This window comes from Rattus norvegicus, chromosome 17, assembly GCF_036323735.1.
Source record: "Rattus norvegicus strain BN/NHsdMcwi chromosome 17, GRCr8, whole genome shotgun sequence".
NCBI classification, from domain to species: domain Eukaryota; kingdom Metazoa; phylum Chordata; class Mammalia; order Rodentia; family Muridae; genus Rattus; species Rattus norvegicus.
In genome coordinates this window covers 77,636,407-77,654,036 of record NC_086035.1, presented here as the reverse complement: position 1 = coordinate 77,654,036, position 17,630 = coordinate 77,636,407, and the positions used below count along the sequence as shown (strand labels likewise).

The 17,630-nt window shown below is 45.1% G+C and overlaps 1 protein-coding gene across 4 annotated transcripts in view; it reads right to left on the bottom strand.

The window, feature by feature from the left end:
* Camk1d (calcium/calmodulin-dependent protein kinase ID) overlaps window positions 1-17,630 on the bottom strand; it is a 400,828-nt gene that overhangs the window by 237,982 nt on the left and 145,216 nt on the right. For all 4 annotated transcript variants that reach the window (XM_039095777.2, XM_039095778.2, NM_001107365.1 and 1 more), the window contains 1 exon segment: window positions 13,884-14,015. In XM_039095777.2, the coding sequence (XP_038951705.1) occupies window positions 13,884-14,015 (132 nt within the window).

Sequence of the window (17,630 nt, the reverse complement as noted above, 5' to 3'; positions counted from 1 at the left end):
TAAGATTTAGTTATTTATCTGGGGCCTGCAGAGAAGACTAGGTGGTGAAGAGCACTTGCGGTCCTTACAGACGACCTGGGTATAGTTCTCAGCACACACAGAGCACTTCGCAATCATCTGCAATTTCAAGTCCAGAGGATCTGATGCTCTCATTAGATCTCATACATGCATGAGAGTAAATCATTCATACACATAAAAGAAATGTTTTTAAAGATTCACAGAATTCATTTAATGTGTGTCCACATGTACCTATGCATATATACCATATATACCATATATACCATATATCATATATATCATGTATATATCATATATGTCATATATAGCATATATACCATACATATCATATATATCGTACATATCATATATATCATATACATCATATATATCATATCTATCACGTCTATCATATATATCATGCATATCATATATATCACATCTATCATGTATATCATATATACCATATATGTCATACATACACACACACACATACACATACACACACATGTGTGTGTGCACACAGTACCCACAGAGACCAGGAGAAGGCACTCACTCCCCTGAAGCTAGAATCATGGGTGGTTGTGGGCTACCATGTGGGTGCTAAGAACTGAACCCACAGCCTCTGCAAGAGCAGCCAGTGCTCTTACCAGTGAGCCATATCTCCAGTCCCAAAATTTTACACTTGGTGTTTATGTGTGTGTTTATCGTGTGTGCGCAGGTCAGAGAACACCTTGCAGGCTGTCAGTTTGTGAACAAGTGCCTTTACCCACTGGGTCATCTTTTAGAGGAAGCCATTTTTAGAGGAAGAAGTTACTTTAGGAATTTGGAGCCTCTTGAATGAAGGCTCCCAGTGGGGTCACCGCAGCTGCTCGAATGAAAAGTACTGAGACTCCCAGGCTTCAGTAACTTAGTATTTCCTTTCCTAGGTAGGTTTTATGATCAAAAGTAATTATGAAAGCACTATAAACTTACCTTTGCTGGGCAATTATTAAGATTGGTAGAAAAAAATTTCCAACTGGGTTTGAACCCTAAGCAAACTGCTCAGAATAATGAATGAGATCACAGCCTAAGTACTAAGTACTAAGAGGCCAGCCCTGATGAGCTTCCAAGATCTGGTGCTTCCAAAGTGACCCCACTACAAGCAGACCTCTCAAGACCTACCCAAGACATCATCCTGAAAGATGCCGTGAGAGCTAGGCGTGGTGAGGCATCCTGTAATCCTAGCATTCAGGGACTATGGCGGGAGAACCAAACTCACCTTGGAATGCATTGTGGGACCTGAGCCTCCCACCCCCAACTCAAAAACAACCCAGAAGAAAAGGGGGAGGGGAAACGGGGAAATGGCATCATAGAACACATTATACTGTATGTTAGCTTGAGATCTGGGGGGAGGGGCATTCTCTGTAACATGTTGATATTATGCTATTTCATGTCAAATAATTTTGATTTAGGTGAAGAAATAAAGAGTTTCGATGCTGGACAGGCAAATCACGGGACACACTAACCGACCTCCCCAACCCACCGCCCAGTGCAGAGGACTCAGGAGTCTGTGTACTCTTAGAACCCACTCGGCCACTCTGACCATCTGTCCCTCTGGTTCTGCGGCAATACTGTGAACTATTCCGGCCTCCTTCCCGAGCACAGCTTCACAATTTGTTTCTTCATAACGACAGTTGCTGACACAGAGTTCTTACGAGAGAAAACAACTCTTTGGATTACTTTTTAAAGACGCATATTATCTTCTTGAAAGACACGTTCACCGACTATCATTGGTAATAGATTTTGTAATAGGCTGAATGATTGTCCCCCAAACAATTGCCTCCATGAGTTAATAATGCACTTGGGTCTGTGTAATAAATGATCACTTAGATCAGTTTAGAAGGAAAACTGTTGACTACACTCTTCAGAAATTAGTTCAGTGACCAACTGAATATTGCTGGCGCACTAAAGCTAGCTCTCCACCCACTTGTCTATAATCTTCTAGGGTGTTTTAAGAAAAGAAGAACTCAACAAATTAATTAAATGGAAGCCGGGGAGGTCAAGCTGAGAGCTCCATCCTGAGCCCCAGAAGTTGCCAAAGTTTCAGCCATTCCGCTGACCTCTCTAAAGAAACCTGACTCAGTAAAAGCAGCGCCACCCACAAAATCTCCTGTTCTCGATCCAAAGAATACAAAGCCAAACCACAGTGGGCCTACACGGGGTGAGCAGTGTAGCCCAGTGGTATGGCACAAGCATCCCCGAGACCTAGGGTTCCGTCTGTTGTTAAGCAGGATCTCTGAGTTACAGAGGAGGAGGCCACAAACAGATCTGCCTCCTGAGTACTCTATTTTGTTTGACACAGGTCTTCCTGCATAGCCCCAGATGACTTAGAATTCACTGTGTAGAGCAGGATGGGCTCCAACTTTAACAATCCTCCTGCCTCAAGCCACCAGAATGTAAGTATGGGCTATGACTCTGGTTTGCCTTCCGAGGTGTTAATACAAGATTACGGAGTACTCTGGGAAGACAGCTTCACTCAGGGACCTGACAGCTGAGTCACCTAGGCAACTCCGTGCTTCCGAGAACAAGACAGCCTGCCCAAGAGGTCATGGACTCTTCCGCCGTGGCAATTTTCTTTTTAGACATGAATATGTAAATTTTCCTAAATATAAACGTTAAATGACAGAAACAAGTTTTTACTCCAGCATCAGCTATTCTAGGGAGTCTCTTATTCAGTTTAGAAGCAAAAACATCATGTAGTGTGTACGGGCAGGTTGGGGAGGTAGACGAGGGGTGTGCGTGTTTTTACATACATGTGCAGATGTGCTCACCAGCACACAAACGTGTGGAAGCTGGTGGTCATTTTCTAGTGTCTTGTTTCACTCCAAACTTTACTTGTAGAGGAAGTTTCTCACTAACCCTAGAGATGTCTGTTCCTGCTAGACTGGCAGGCCAGCGATCACCAGGGGTCCACCCTGCTCCACCCTTATCTAGCTCCCAGTGTTAGAGTGACAGGGATGTGACACCAAGCCTGGCTGTTTACACAGATGCTAAATTAAATCCTTATGCTTGTCAGGAAGCACTTGACCCACTGAGCCATCTCTAGAGTCCCACTTGAGAAATAAAAAGAGAAAAAGAAGAATATATCCTTGGGTTGAATTTGACTTGCACTCCCACAGATCTAGACCAGATTTCCCAGGCTGTAAGAACCTGATGGCGGGGGATGTGGTCACCTTAGTTCAGGAAGGATTTCCCTCAGAACAACACCACACGGAACCATCCATAGTGGCTGGGAAGCTGGGCCTATCTGACAGGGAGTAAAAGTTTAATGCAGAAATCTTGCCCATACAGCCTGAGTAACATTTCCCACATTCTCCAGATTGTCCCACTGCCTGGCTTATTTCTTGTTCTGTTCTACTGACAAGGCAGAGGTGAAGGGTGCGGTGGCCGTCACGTGCACGCGATATGGGAAAGATGCCTTTTCCATGCTGGATCTTTGGCTCTGGGCTCTGGGCTGACCTTGGATCTCCTTTTCCAGGAATGCCAGAGGACCAGAGGCAGCAGAATCCAGAGGAACTCTAGCTTCTCCAGTCACACTGCATCGTCACTAAGGGGCAAAGCCAGAGAAGAGCACATTGAATTGAAATTGCCAGGGGAATTTCAGAAGCCAGATTCAATGTCCCATGTTGGAAGCCAGCCCAGCTATTGGAGAGATTTTTGAGGCCTTGTCAACATGCCAAGGGGCTTTTAAAGAGGAGGGAAAGTTTCTGTTATTTTATTGGGTTGGTGTTTGTTTGTTTTCGTTTTTGTTGTTGTTTTGAAACACTTTCTCACTAGGTAGCCTTGGATGTCCTAAAACCCACTATGTGGCTTAGGCTGGCCTTCAACTCACATCTGCCTCTGCCTCCCAAGGGCTGGGATTAAAGGCATGGGCCACAAAGCCTGTCTTTCTTTCGTTCCTTTTTCTTTCTGCAAAGTTATTTTCTTACATTTTTCTGAAAGACGCTCCACGAGAGAAGCGGTGTGGCTCCATGGAAACCGTTCTAAATTAGAAGTCCGGAAATCGCTTGGGTTCCACATCTGCCCAAGTATGTTCTGTGCCCTGGGGCAAGCTGCTCTATCTTTCTGGGTCCGTTTATGTGTCCTGAAGTCGGGAGAATCACACTTTAAGCATATTTTCCAGTTCTGGTGCTCAGCAGCTCCCATTAAAAAAGATATTAACCCAGGGAATGTTTTCATAAGATTCCCTCCACCCCAAAATAGTAAGAGAGGGACAACCACCTTACCCCTGTTGCCACTGTATGTTTGTGGCATCAGGACCTGCCTGAGCTGCAAAGGGAGCCTTTAGATGCAAAACTTGAGTAACACGACTTCCAGGAAGGCACCTTCTCCCTCGTCCCACAGCCTAGCCAGATACCCCCCGAAATATAAGCATAAGATGCATGGGAAACATTTGCAGAGACGAAGCTGTGGGCAGCCAGGATTCTCAGGGGCTCCAACCCCTCCAGCAGGAGCTGAAGCACAGGGTGAATTACTACATCTCTCTATATATGAACCACTGCTGGGGTACCTTATGTGAAAGTGTGTCTGTGTAAATTCAATTGTTAATGTTTTCCTGGCGGAGAGCTAGATAGATGCTGGCAGGATTCTTTCTATGGCCCATCACTGGCCTCGTGGCTCATTCATATCTGTCCTTCCTTGCTAGCATAAGAGGCGATCTAGAATTGTATTTGACTGGTGTAATAAAGAGCTGAGGGCGTGGATGTTCCTGGTCATTAGAAGTCCTAAGACGGAGGCTTCCTGCAAGCTCTATAGGACTGCACGAGTCACACAGGCGACCACTAGAAAGAACAGGCTGGGGACTCTGAAGGGCAGAGGGCGGCTCGCTGAAGGAGGACTTCACTCTCATCCTGACTGCCCTGCTCACGGAACTGCACATGGACACCTCAGTTTCTCTTTCTAGAGGCAGGGCAGACAAAGTGGTTTCTACTCACAGAAATATCGTAAGCTCTTTCAAGGGTACAGGGTGGGAGAGCCTGCATTCATGATGCCCAACATCTGAAAATGCTAAATGGCTTTTCCTATACCTTACCATCGTCAGGTACCCCAGACAGCAGACTTTTTAAATAGAATCAAGGATATGTTTATGAGGCATGAAGAATGTTTTATTATTTAATATGGGATGAGAAAATGAGGCATTCATAAAATATATTAATGTCATATACATACGGCATATTTGTGTGTGCATGCATACATGTGTACATATCGGTGGAAATTTAACTCATTAGTTCATTCAACAGAACAATAGCCCAGTATGAATCCTGTTGCTATTTCAACAATGCATTTCTCTAAGATCTTTTATCTCTCAGTTGTCTATATCATACATTCAAAACTATTTCCCAAATACCTATGAAAGAAAAATGTAAGTACCTTAGAAATTAATATGAAACAAGGTTTATCAAATTCTACACAATTGTTATTTTAGAAAAAATTCCCTTGGCGTACATCTCCTTAAAACCTGGCTTCGACCTCTGACCTTAATTTTCAACCCTGAGAAAAAGAGTTTTGCTTACATAGCATGAAGACTGTGAACAAGGGTCTGGAGATGTGGGTTATCAGTTAAAGCACTGTTCTTCTAGAGGACCTAGGTTCAACCCCCAGCACTCGCTTGGTGTCTCACAATCATCTGTAACTCCAGTTCCAGGGGATCAGATGCCCTCTCCTGACATTTATAGGCGCCAGGGACACATCTGATACACAGACATACATGCAGGCAAAAAACACCCATATACATTAAATTAAATCAATTTTTAAAAAAAAATTAATAATACAGTGAAATGCTAAACACCATCTAAACTGCCTGTGGTGATTCTGAATTTAGAGAGTGCTAGAATAGTTCAACTCCCCGTGTAAATAAGGTTGAAGGCAGGACAGAACAGATACAGCCTCCAGAAGGACAGAAAAGCCAGACTAAACCTCGGTGTGCATTTATTTTGATTCTTTCTAAGAACTCTTTGTACTTAACCTTTCATGGAATTGATTCTCCCATGAAAGCTATTCTGATTTTCATTTTTTAGGACTGCTATATTATAAGATACACACACACACACACACACACACACACACACACACACACACTTTTTTTCAGAATCATTTAAATGACATTTAAATACATCATTAGCTAAGTAAGTTTACAGCAAAAGGGAGAAAATATTTGCCAAGATGTGTTACTTGGGGGATTTAACCACAGCCTTGTTCGCATAAGAACCAACTCCCCAAGTAATTACATACATCGGGAGAATGGGAGTTAATACAGGAGTGAGCGTGAAGACGAGTAGAGCTGTGCAGAACATGCAGAAGTACACTGTTCTTCCACTACGCCAAACACCTACAGAGTCATATATATAGCATAAAAAGGTGGTGGGAGCAGCCAAGCTTTACTCAAGTGACGAGCTCACTCTGTTGCTGGGGGAGCATCAGCTCCGCCTCTCATTCCTCTTCTAGAGTACGGCGCATATTGGTTGATGGAGTTGCTGTCCACATGTTCTGGGTATTACGTCCTAACGTGTCCATTTGACTAGGCTAAGAGATGCCTGAACAGCTGGTGAGGCAGTGTTTAGAAGTGTGCGTGTGCGTGTGCATGTGCGTATGTGCATGCATGTGTATGTGTGTGCATGTGCGTGTGCGTGTGCATGTGTGTGTGTGTGTGTTTCTGGAAGATCACAGTCACCAAAATGGTGGGCACTACTCTATTCCTTGACAGCTCTCTCTCCCTCTCCCTCCTTCTCTCCCTCCCTCCCCTCTCTGCGTTTCTGGAAGATTACACTCACCAAAGTGGTAGGCACCACTCTATCCCTTGATAGCTACAACAGAACAAATGGGCACACCGGGGACACTGACATTTCCTGGTCAAAGTTGGACTAATAGTTAAACCATAGCTCCTCTGGCTCACAGAGCTTTGGGTGTGGACTGAATTGCCCTGCAGCTCCAGGTTACAGAAAACAGGTGAACTTCTCCGGCACTGCATGAGCCAATGACTCCCAACACATCTCTCCGTATATCTACACACAACCCAATGGCCCTTTCTCTAGAGATCTTAACTAATACTGTCTACAAAGCCAGAGAGGACTTGCAGTTAGTGGAAATGCCTCCTTGCCCTCACCTCTCCAACAAGCACCCATCTTTCCATATTTCTGGCCTCCCAGGCGCCCTGGGCTACCCCTACTCATTGCCCCCGTTGTCAGCATCATGTCTCTAAGTTCGGGGCTAGATATGGAAACTTCATAGTTTCAGAAAGCAGACACCTGAGGTCAGAGTTGGGAAGGCATTGAAGCCATGAAATAGTAAAGGGAAGGGCTCACACGGACTGGACAGTCCAAGGGAACTAACTCTCTCTGTTTCTGTGTTTCTCCCTCCCTCCCTTGTTCCCTCCCTCCCTCTCTCCTTCCTTCTCTCCCTCTCTCTTCCGTGCTTATGTATTGAGTAAGGATAGGTCGATGTGAAATACCTTCTTCAATTGTTGTAGTTAGCAACCTCTAGGAATCCTCCTATCTCTGACCCCCCAGTTCCCCAGTGCTGGGTTTTCAGGTATACAGTGCAGCATCTAGTTTAACACACACACACACACACACACACACACACACACACACACACACACAGGTTGGGGGCTGCAGTCTGTGAGAATGGATGCGACGGCTTAAGCCCCTCATACTTCTCTGACAAGCACTTACTTACTGCTCCACCTCCCCAGCCCCCTCTCTGACTTTGTAACACGCATCATAACATCCAATTCTAACTCTATTAGATCAGGATAGGCATCGGTGCATTCTCTCTTGAAAAAGAGTTATTATTTTAAATAATGTGTAAGTGTGTGTACAAGCGTGTGTATGGGTAGAGGCATGAGGGAATGTGGGTGTCATGGAGGTCAAAGGTATCGGCTCTCCCGGAGCTGGATTTATGGGCATTCGTGAGTTGGCAACATGAATGTTGGGACCTGAACTGGGATCCTCTGCAAGAGTAATCAGCACTGGTAAGGCTGAACCCTCTCTCTCCAGCCTCCATCAGTGTATTCTTAAAACCCATCCAGCTAATGTCAATGGACGGCCAGGGGTAAGAACCAGTGCAACAGAGTAAACACGTGAACCATCGCCACCCGCATACTTCCTCAGGGTACTGTCAAGGTGCTGATAAGCCAGTCGCAAAGCAGTTCTTCCCCGGGCCCTTTCCCAAAGAAAATCTCTGCAGCCTGCAAGGTAACCATCGGAATGGCACGCTCAGTCCTGTCGCTAAGTTTCATCCATCCGGATGGGCTCTGGACCCATCCAGAATTCCATCTAAAATGTCAAACGTCTGGAACACATCTACAACTTCATTTCACCAGTGGCCAACTTCTTTCTTAGGCATAGACTCCATGTTGGAAAATGGACCACTTCCATGTTTCCTTAACATAACTTCACATTTAAGCAACCCGAGCCTCAGTTTCCCCAAGTCCCTCCACACATCCCTTTCGCTTTTCCTGCTGCTTGCTTTCCTATATGCATCTCCTTCTTTCTTCGTCTCTCCTTTCACTGCAGAATGTAAATGCATATGTCTCCCCCCTCCTGCAAAATGCTGGAGGTGAGGCTATGATATCAGATGGGAAGTAAATAATAACCCAGAAATCATAAAGGATAATCCAACCAAGGTGAGGGATGCGAGTGGTGTTATATTCCATACTGCATAAAATACCGTGCTTGCGGGTCACAGCTAACCATTCCGTCTGTAAGGGCTCAGGATGAATCATGTAAGTCCAGCCCACTGAACCCCAAAGTCAGGCAGGCAGCTCTCTCTGCTGCATAGCAACAACCCATGATGCTTATCGGCCTTCTTTTTTCTTCCCCGCTCTGAAGTCGATTTAATATCTACTTATCAAGTTGGAAATCCATTTTAGGACTATTTTCAGAGCAAGTGCAAAGACATCCGCTAGGATGTATTAGTCGTATTACTTTTATCCAATGAAATAAATAAATCTCTCACCCTACAATAAACTTAGCATGTAGGAGGACAGGCGGGCCCTTAAATGGGCACATTAGGATGAAACTCTGTAATGAGAGGCACAAACGGCCAGGGGATATGAATGGACCATCTCGACCCTACCTAGAACGACTGCTAAATTGCACCAAAATTTGTTTTCTTTTCTGTAGCTGAAACAAAGTTACCTTTATTTCCTTTTGAAATTTCCATTACTTTTTTAGATTAAAATGAAATTACATCCTTTTTCCCTTTCTTTTTCTCTCTCCAAGCCCCCATACACCCTCTTGCTCTTTTTCAAGTTCACAGTCTCATTTTTCATTAATTGTTATTACACACACATGCATACATGCACATACACATGTGTGCACACACACACACAAACACACACACGCACACTCTCCTAAATATATATAGGTACAACCCACTCAGTCTGTCTAATGTTTCTTGTATGTGTATTTTCAGGGAAGCAACCAACAGTTCTACTCAAATATAATACATACGAGGACACCTATGGTGCTTACAGACCACAACAATGACCACCATGGCACAGTAAATCTAAGGATGTAATAGTGGCATGCACACCTTGGTGGTAACCAACAGCTCTCTAAATGGACTCAAGGCTCACTCCAACAAAGAGAAACAAGGCCTGGTACCCGAAGCCTAATTGACTCTCCAGGGCTCATGAACTCAGGGATCTTGAGAGGGCACCCTACAACCACCATTTCACTAATGCAGCATAGTCTCTAACTGGCTTCTAAGTATTTGTTCTTAGGTCTTCATGCCTCGTCAAGGGAACTTCTCTTTGCAACAGATGGAGGACCATTATGGGAAACCATAAGCAACCAAAATGCAGAGTTGTGAAGCCTAGTCCCAAGGAGTATGTCTACCATACAACTCTGGTACCCAAGGTTCAGGGAAAACTGCAAAAGAGGGATTGGAACGGCGATGAGAACCACAGGGCCAGAGAGTTTGATGAAAGGGTGTGTCTCCTGGAAACATCAGAAGCTACACCATAAAGTCTCTCCAACATGACAGCAGTAACATGAGCTGAACAAGGACTACTGTAGACCTGCTGATGAGAAGAGGAGAAAGCCCAGGAAGCTCAATCCCATACAAGGAACAACTGGCTACTTAGTACTGAGAGCAGGAGGCAGTCGTCCCCAGGAGAGAGCACATTAATGGATTCTCCAATATTTAAATGTTATTGCTTTACCTTAGGCATGTAGGTGTTTTACCTGCTCGTATGTATGTGCACCACTTGCCTACCTAATACCCACAGAGACCAGAAGTTGGATTCCCCATAGAACTGGAATTACAGAGGGTTGTCAGCCACCATGTGAGTGCAGAGAATCAAGCGTGTCCTCTCAAAGAGAGCGCTAGTGCTTGTAAGCACTGAGCCATCTCTCCATGATCCTCCCCAAGATGTACATGTCTCAGAAATGTTTACTACCTACCAAAGCCTAGATCATGGTCAGGTCCAGCCCTGGAAAGTCAATCCTTCAACTCTACTTGGACATCCCCAAGACCTCCAATCTACCATGTCCAAGTCAGAACCCCATCCTTTACCTTTTTGGATCATCATCTCAGTTAAAGAGGTGGTTGGTTACCCAACTACCCCATCAGAAACCATAGCATTACCATCACCTCCTATCTGTCCCTCAACGCCTCTCTGCCTCTTCCAAATCTTGACCTCTTGGAGTCAGTTCTGTATTAATGTCCTCATCCATAGCCATCTCTTCCATAGAGTCAACATACCTTCTTCATTTATCCATATGACTCACCTCATGTCCTCATGAGGTTCCTGCTCTCTCCAACCAGTTCTGCCTTAATACAGCTTATGATAAATCCTTATCATCTTGCCTTTTCTTGATAACCCTTCACTCCTCATATCTACTGCATGGAGCCCAAGGTCCAGAGCAAAGTTTAGAACAGGCCTCTCTACCTTTCTTCAAAATTCTTCAGAAAAGAATCCCTTTGCCTCTCCTCAAAGCCCCATCAAAGGAGCCAGCTCCCCAGAATAATAGCCTCGTTGCCACCTCCTAATATCTTCCCACACCCATCCTTCTCTCTCATCTCTCAACTCTTCTTCTTCCTCTTTTTCCAATGTGGAAAATCAAGCCCATCTACCACAAGACTACATATCCAGTCCTTGTCTCCTAGCTTCTGCTTGTGTTACTCCTACTGGTTGGACTGTCCATCTGCCTTTTTGTCCTGAAAAAAAAAATACACTTATGTGGCTGCCCCTCCTCCATGTAACCTGTGCTCAATACCATCCCTGGATCTCCTGGACATACTGTTATTAAATCATCTACAACTTTATCCTACTGATTAACAGCAAATCTCAGGTATCAAGAACTACTCCATGTCTAATAGTGATACTCCCTGGAGTGTGCTGGCTAGTTTGATGTCAACTTGACACAGGCTAGAGGTCCCCGAAAAGAGGGAACCTCAGCTGAGAAGATGCCTGGACAAGATCTGGCTGCAGGGCATTTTCTTAACTAATGATTGATGGAGGTGGCCTCAACCCTTTGTGAGTGGTTGGTATCTTCCCTGGGCCAGTGGTCCTGGGTTGGTTGAGCAAGCCAGGAAGCAGCACCCCACCATGGTCTCTGCATCAGTTTCTACCTCCAGGTTCCTGCCCTATTTGAATTTCTGCCCTGGCTTCCTTCCGTGAATAACTACAATGTAGACATATAAGCAAAATAAACATTTTCCTCCTCAACCTGCTTTTGGTCCTGGTGTTTCATCATAGCAATAGAAACTCTAAGATATGATGAATGCTGAGAACTTGATGGATATTTCTTCAATATATGAACATCACCATGGCAGCCTTCTATACGTGGTTCCAACCTATGTTCTTTAGAGCCTATATGCTTCTCTTTCTGCTGTTTATGGTGTGAAGTGTCCCTTAGCCTACCGGTAAATCATTTGCAAAAGATTAACGAAATAAACCAGCCTAGGAGATAAACCACCTCTTATCTCTTGAGAAATCGTGTCTTTGTTCTTTACTCTCTCGAGAAGAGTCCAAGCCTCCAGGCATTCTAACTGATAGTGGGCTGATATCAAAAGAGGTTATTCCAAATCCATAGTCCTCCCTGGTTTAAATACCCTGTCTAGGTAATCATTAGTGAGGTACTGGGTGGAGAAACTGATTAAACCAGAGTTTACGCCTTTATCATACACACAACAAACTTATAAAGTCTCTACTTGTGCTCACGGCCCATGAGGATGGAGAATAACTCCAACACTACCTACGGGCCTCCTGGGCTCCTTTATTTCTAAGCCCAGACAACCTACGGGCCTCCTGGGCTCTTTTATTTCTAAGTGGAACCTTTGGAAGGAGAGTTGCATCTAAAATGTCAGCTGTCTGCAATACATCTACAACTTCACGTCACCAGTGACAAACTTCTTCCTCAAACACTGATTTCACATTGGAAAAAAAGAAAAAGGCCATTTCAATAAATGTTTCATTGACGTGTGTTTTGCTGCCTGACGCAGATACTCTTGCTTCGTTTTCCCAGACTCTCTTCCACAGAACTATTTCCTGAAATCCTCCTCGGGACGGCCTAAAACTCCGTAGATTCCCACAGACACCCCAGAGACCATGGACACCAACTCAACAAATGAGTAAAAACAAACCCCCACCCTAAAGAGCCATGGAGGCTCATTTGTTCTGATGTACCAGTACTAAGCCTCTGTTCTTCTCTGAATTGCCTAAGGTCAGAACAGGACAGACTGTTCTGGCCACCTCAGAGGTGCCGGGTTAGATGGCTGGTGGCAAATCATTGCTCCATGTCACTAAAGGTCCCAGAAGAAATGGAGTGAAAGATTAGATGGGAAGGATGTGCGGTAGGTGGTAGTTTCTTTCTGGCCCCTAAAAGGCTTGTTCCCATTCCACGTGCTTTATTTGTATTGGGTTTCTTGCTATGTCCTGATTCCAAACCCCAAAAATTTCAAGGGCATTTTGAATATCTTTTATTAATAGCAACTCAAAAATTTTCCAGTCAGGTGCCAAACATACAAAAACAGGTGCCATATAAGGTTTGGTCTCTCAAATTTCCTAAGATGTGTTGTCAAGATTGAATCCTGACACTAGGGGAGGACCAATCTTAGAGGAAAAACTGTGTGTGTTGGGGTTGTGGGGGAGGACCAGGGCACATCAGAATGGCTGTGGGTGGTACACTGTACTGAAGGGGGGTGTTTTCATTTCTATTACACATAGAAAAGAGGGAAAAAATCCATGAATAAGTGAAGTTCTTTGGAAACTCCTGGGCTCCCAGTGCTATGTGGGTGGCAGAGAAAGGAGGTGGGGTCAAAAAGTGTAGAAACAGCACTGGAGAAATTGAGATTCCGAGCTCCATCACACATGAATTACATATGGGGTTTCCAGCTTTGAGTCCTGATAAAAAAATAAAGCACTACCCCTCACAATAATAACAATGTTCTAGCATTTGTAGCAGACACAGCAGGAACTACCATAAAGTGGCCCACAGTAAGCACTTCACACATGCTCAGAAAACACTATCTCACTAATTCTCCACACATCGTGCTGCCAAATGGTCTGAGCGCTGCTTCATAAGGGAGACTAGGGGCTCAGGAACCAGCCCGCATCACTCAGCTATGGTGAATGATGGGGGCTCAGTTTGAACTCGACTCAGCCTGCAACCATGCTCTTTGGAAAGGACTCCCCCCAACGATTGCTAGCTGTTCTAAGACACCAGAGCTAGAGGAAAACACTTTCCAAGTGCTGTGTGAGTACCAGCTGTCATCGGCAGGGTGCATCCCTTTCTGCTTCTCTGACCCCTGGGAAGGCAGCCTCGGAGCAGGCCTCATCCTTCCTCCCGAGGATGCTGAGGGAAGATGGGGAGGAGAGACTTCTCTCTGGTACTTACTTTCTAAGCACGGCAATCTCGTTCTCGATGCTACTCTCTTTGCCCTTCAGCGCCTTCTTCGGGATGCACTTCACTGCAAAGAGCTTCCCCGTTGCTTTCTCTTCAGCTAACACAACTTCAGAAAAGGCCCCACTGTGAACAGAGAGGGGGACAAAGAAGGGTTAGGGTAAGGTTAGGGTGAGAGGCTCTGACTGCACAAAGACCCCTCTGTCCCCAGCACAGGAACAAGGAGTGTGGCCACAGTGACCATATCACTTTGCGTCTACCTCCAATTGTCCTTAGAAGAAGAAAACATATGGTCAAAGTGTGCTCCAGTGCAAAGAGATGGCGGATGTCAACACAGGCCCATAGAGACAATGGAGGCCATTTTGAAATGTTTCTTGTCACCCTGCTATAGCACGGTCGGGTTAGGGTCCCTTGGTACGCAACAAAAATCTTCCCTAAAGAGTTTCCCTGACAAGAGAAAAAAATGGTGCCCACTAGCATGTCCATGTAGACCAGGAAGTTACAGATACTAAAATTCCCCATTTCCCTATAGACCCTCTCACTCAAAGAGTTTTCCAGACTACCTCCCAAACACTGAACCAATGCTTGCAGATAGGGAAGGATGTAATCAAAGTGTGAGCAGGCGCCTCATGAGGTGCTGATGTGGAGCAGGGAGACAAGTGGAAGGGTCCCTGGAGCTGCTGGCGGGGCGGACTAGCCAAGAGAGAAACCCTATCTTCTAGATGAGAGAGACCTTGTCTCCATAAGACTGAGAACAGACCCAGAGGACTCCTGACATCAACCTCGAGACTTCTCATGCACATGTAGACATATCCACTATACATGACCACACATACCATAGGTATAGTACACACACACAAAAGAGAGATATTTGAAGAGAGAGGATTTTTTTTTGCCATAATCATAGCACATTCCGTATAACAGTTATGAGATTTAAAAGAGAAATCGAGTGATGGATTAATATAGAAACGTGCATCCCGTGTCGATGACGGAGCATCAGTCATCCCTTCAGAGACTCGGGCACATGGTCCAATGCAGATGAGCCTTGACGACATGCTAGAGGAAGACACCAGTCACAGAACGGTAACATTGTGTGGAAAAGGGACAATAGGGAGTGACTGTTTAAATGGAGCAGAGGGCGGGAAATGAAAAGGAACCAGAAGCAGATGGCGGTGATTACACAACAGTGTCTAACAGCTAAGGCCATAGAACCCCACGCCCGAAGCGGTTAACATGATAAGGTTTATGGTATGTCAGTTCTGGCGCAATAAAAAGAACAAGAGAATGTCTACACGAGCCTACTCACTGGCATAGCTTCACATAGAGAGCAGGGGAAAGGTGATACACCTTACACACACGACCTCCCAAAAGAAGAGAGAAATTACAGGAAAACTGCAGGGTACCAGATGGTGTGGACCGCATCGAGTCCTTGGGCAACTCTGGAGATACAGTGCACAAGAAGTTACTGTCCACGTCTCTAAGAGACCAGGACAACAAGCACTGAGCACAGCACAGAGGCAGGCTAGAGGAGAAGACCAAGCATGCTCCTCAATCCTCTGAGCTTTTACTTTTGTCTGTCTGTGTGTGTGTGTGTGTGTGTGTGTGTGTGTGTGTGTGTGTGTGTGTGTGTGAGTATCTGTGTGTGTCTATATATGTGTGTGTGTCAATGTGTGTGTCTGTGTGTATGTCTGTCTGTCTGTGTATGTGTGTGTGTGTCAGTATCTGTGTGTGTCTATATATGTGTGTGTGCCAATGTGTGTGTCTGTGTGTATGTCTGTCTGTCTGTGTATGTGTGTATCTGTATGTGTGTGTGTCTGTATGTGTATGTCTCTGTGTGTCTCTGTGGGTCTGTGTGTGTGCCTCTGTGTGTGTGTATGAGTGTCTGTGTGTGTCTGTGTCTGTGTGTCTCTGTCTCTATATGTGTGTATGTCTGTCTGTGTCTCTGTGTGTCTGTGTGTGCAAGCGTGTGAGTATATGTGTGTGTCTATGTATGTGTCTGTGTGTCTTTCTGTGTGCAAGTATCCATAAGACTGTGGGCACACATTCCTCTGTGTGTGTTTATATGTGTCTGTCTGCCTGTGTGTGCCTGTGTGAATGCTTGTCTGTCTGTATGTATGTATGTCTTTCTATGTGCACGTGTCCATGAGCCTGTGAGTACACATTCCTGTGTGTGTAGACCAAGGGACAACGTCCATTTTCGTTCCTCAGGTGCCATCCTCCAAGCGTTTAGAGACAGGGTTTCTTCATTAGCCTGGAAAGGGCCCTGTGGGCTATACTAGTTGGCCAGTGAGCCCAGAGGACCACCCATCTCTGCCTCCCAACACTGGGATACAAGCCTATGCCCCCACACCTATTTTTTCCCCATGCACTCAGGTCCCTAAGCACTTTGCTAACTAAGCCATTCCTCCACTGGCTCTGAGGTCTTCCTCAGTACACTGCAGGGGTGCTGCTTCCTGCTAGGAGAGCCACCTCTGTCCCTGGAGCTGACAGTGCAGAAGGAACAGTGTCCCTAAAGGAACAGCCCTCCTTCCCTAAGCTCCAGCCCCAAAAGCACACTTTGTCATTTCCCCATACAACGTGAATAAATTTATCTTCCTTCAGCTTTCCAAAGGGGATGCTTTCTGAACTTAAGAGGCTTAAAGGTTAGCATAAATTGTTATTGTTCACACACACACACACACACACACACACACACACACACACAAACACAGAGAGAGAGAGAGAGACTTTCAAGGAAGCTAATTAAAAATATCAAAAGCAAAACTGATGAATGAAACATTCAGCCACTTTCAATGTAATTATGCAGCACATCTGGGGTAGCATGAGATACATGAGCCTAGTGGGCCTTTGCACAGCCCAAGAAACGAAATGCCAAGGAAGGAGAGTGGGGGTGAAGAGTGCTGCCTGTTTGTACCTGGCAGTTTGTGAATATAAGCAATATGTGATCCAATATGTGTGGGTGGCACAGCATGGTCCTAGACATCTATGTCCAACTGACAGCAGCCTGTGATGCCATGGAAGGACGAGACAAGCCCTCATCCCTACAATCTGACTGTGTCCTTGACCTCCACTCAAGGGACACTGGGATGGACACATGTGCCCACATCTGGGAGAAAATATTAGATGTGAGTTTATGATGTGTTCCCCCCTCAGGGTGACAAAAGTCACGGGAAAAGAGAAGGTGGGCTATTATACAGACATTAATGACCAGTAGGAGCAAGGAAAATTCCAGTACTCTGAAAAATGACATGTTTCCAAACTGTGACAAAGAAAACACAAAACAAAAAGAAAACCAACAAAAAATATGTATTTGAATTATAAAAGGGAGACATTACTCAAAAACAAACAAAAAAACAAAAACAAAACCACATCCTCCCTGAAATTACTAAATGTCTATGACAAGTGACCAGAAAGGTCAGACAAGTTATTCTTCAGGTGGGAAGGGATCCTCTCCATCTAGAGAGAAACTGCACAAACTGCAGAAGCCGACCCCTCCTTCCCTGCTGTTCTGCCAAAGAAAATCAAATTGTCACCTGGAGGCTGCCTGCTCTGATTCTGAGTCAGGTACCGACTTTGGAGAGCAAGAGTTTCAAGACTCGAGGCAAACGTCATGAAAGTAAAGGATTTTGAGCCACTGCTTAAGATTTTAACTTCATAAATGAGGGCTCTACAACAGGCCCTCTTGTGCTGCTTCAGTAGGGCTCAGGAACAGGATCCTAGTTTAGATGGCTGCACCTAGTC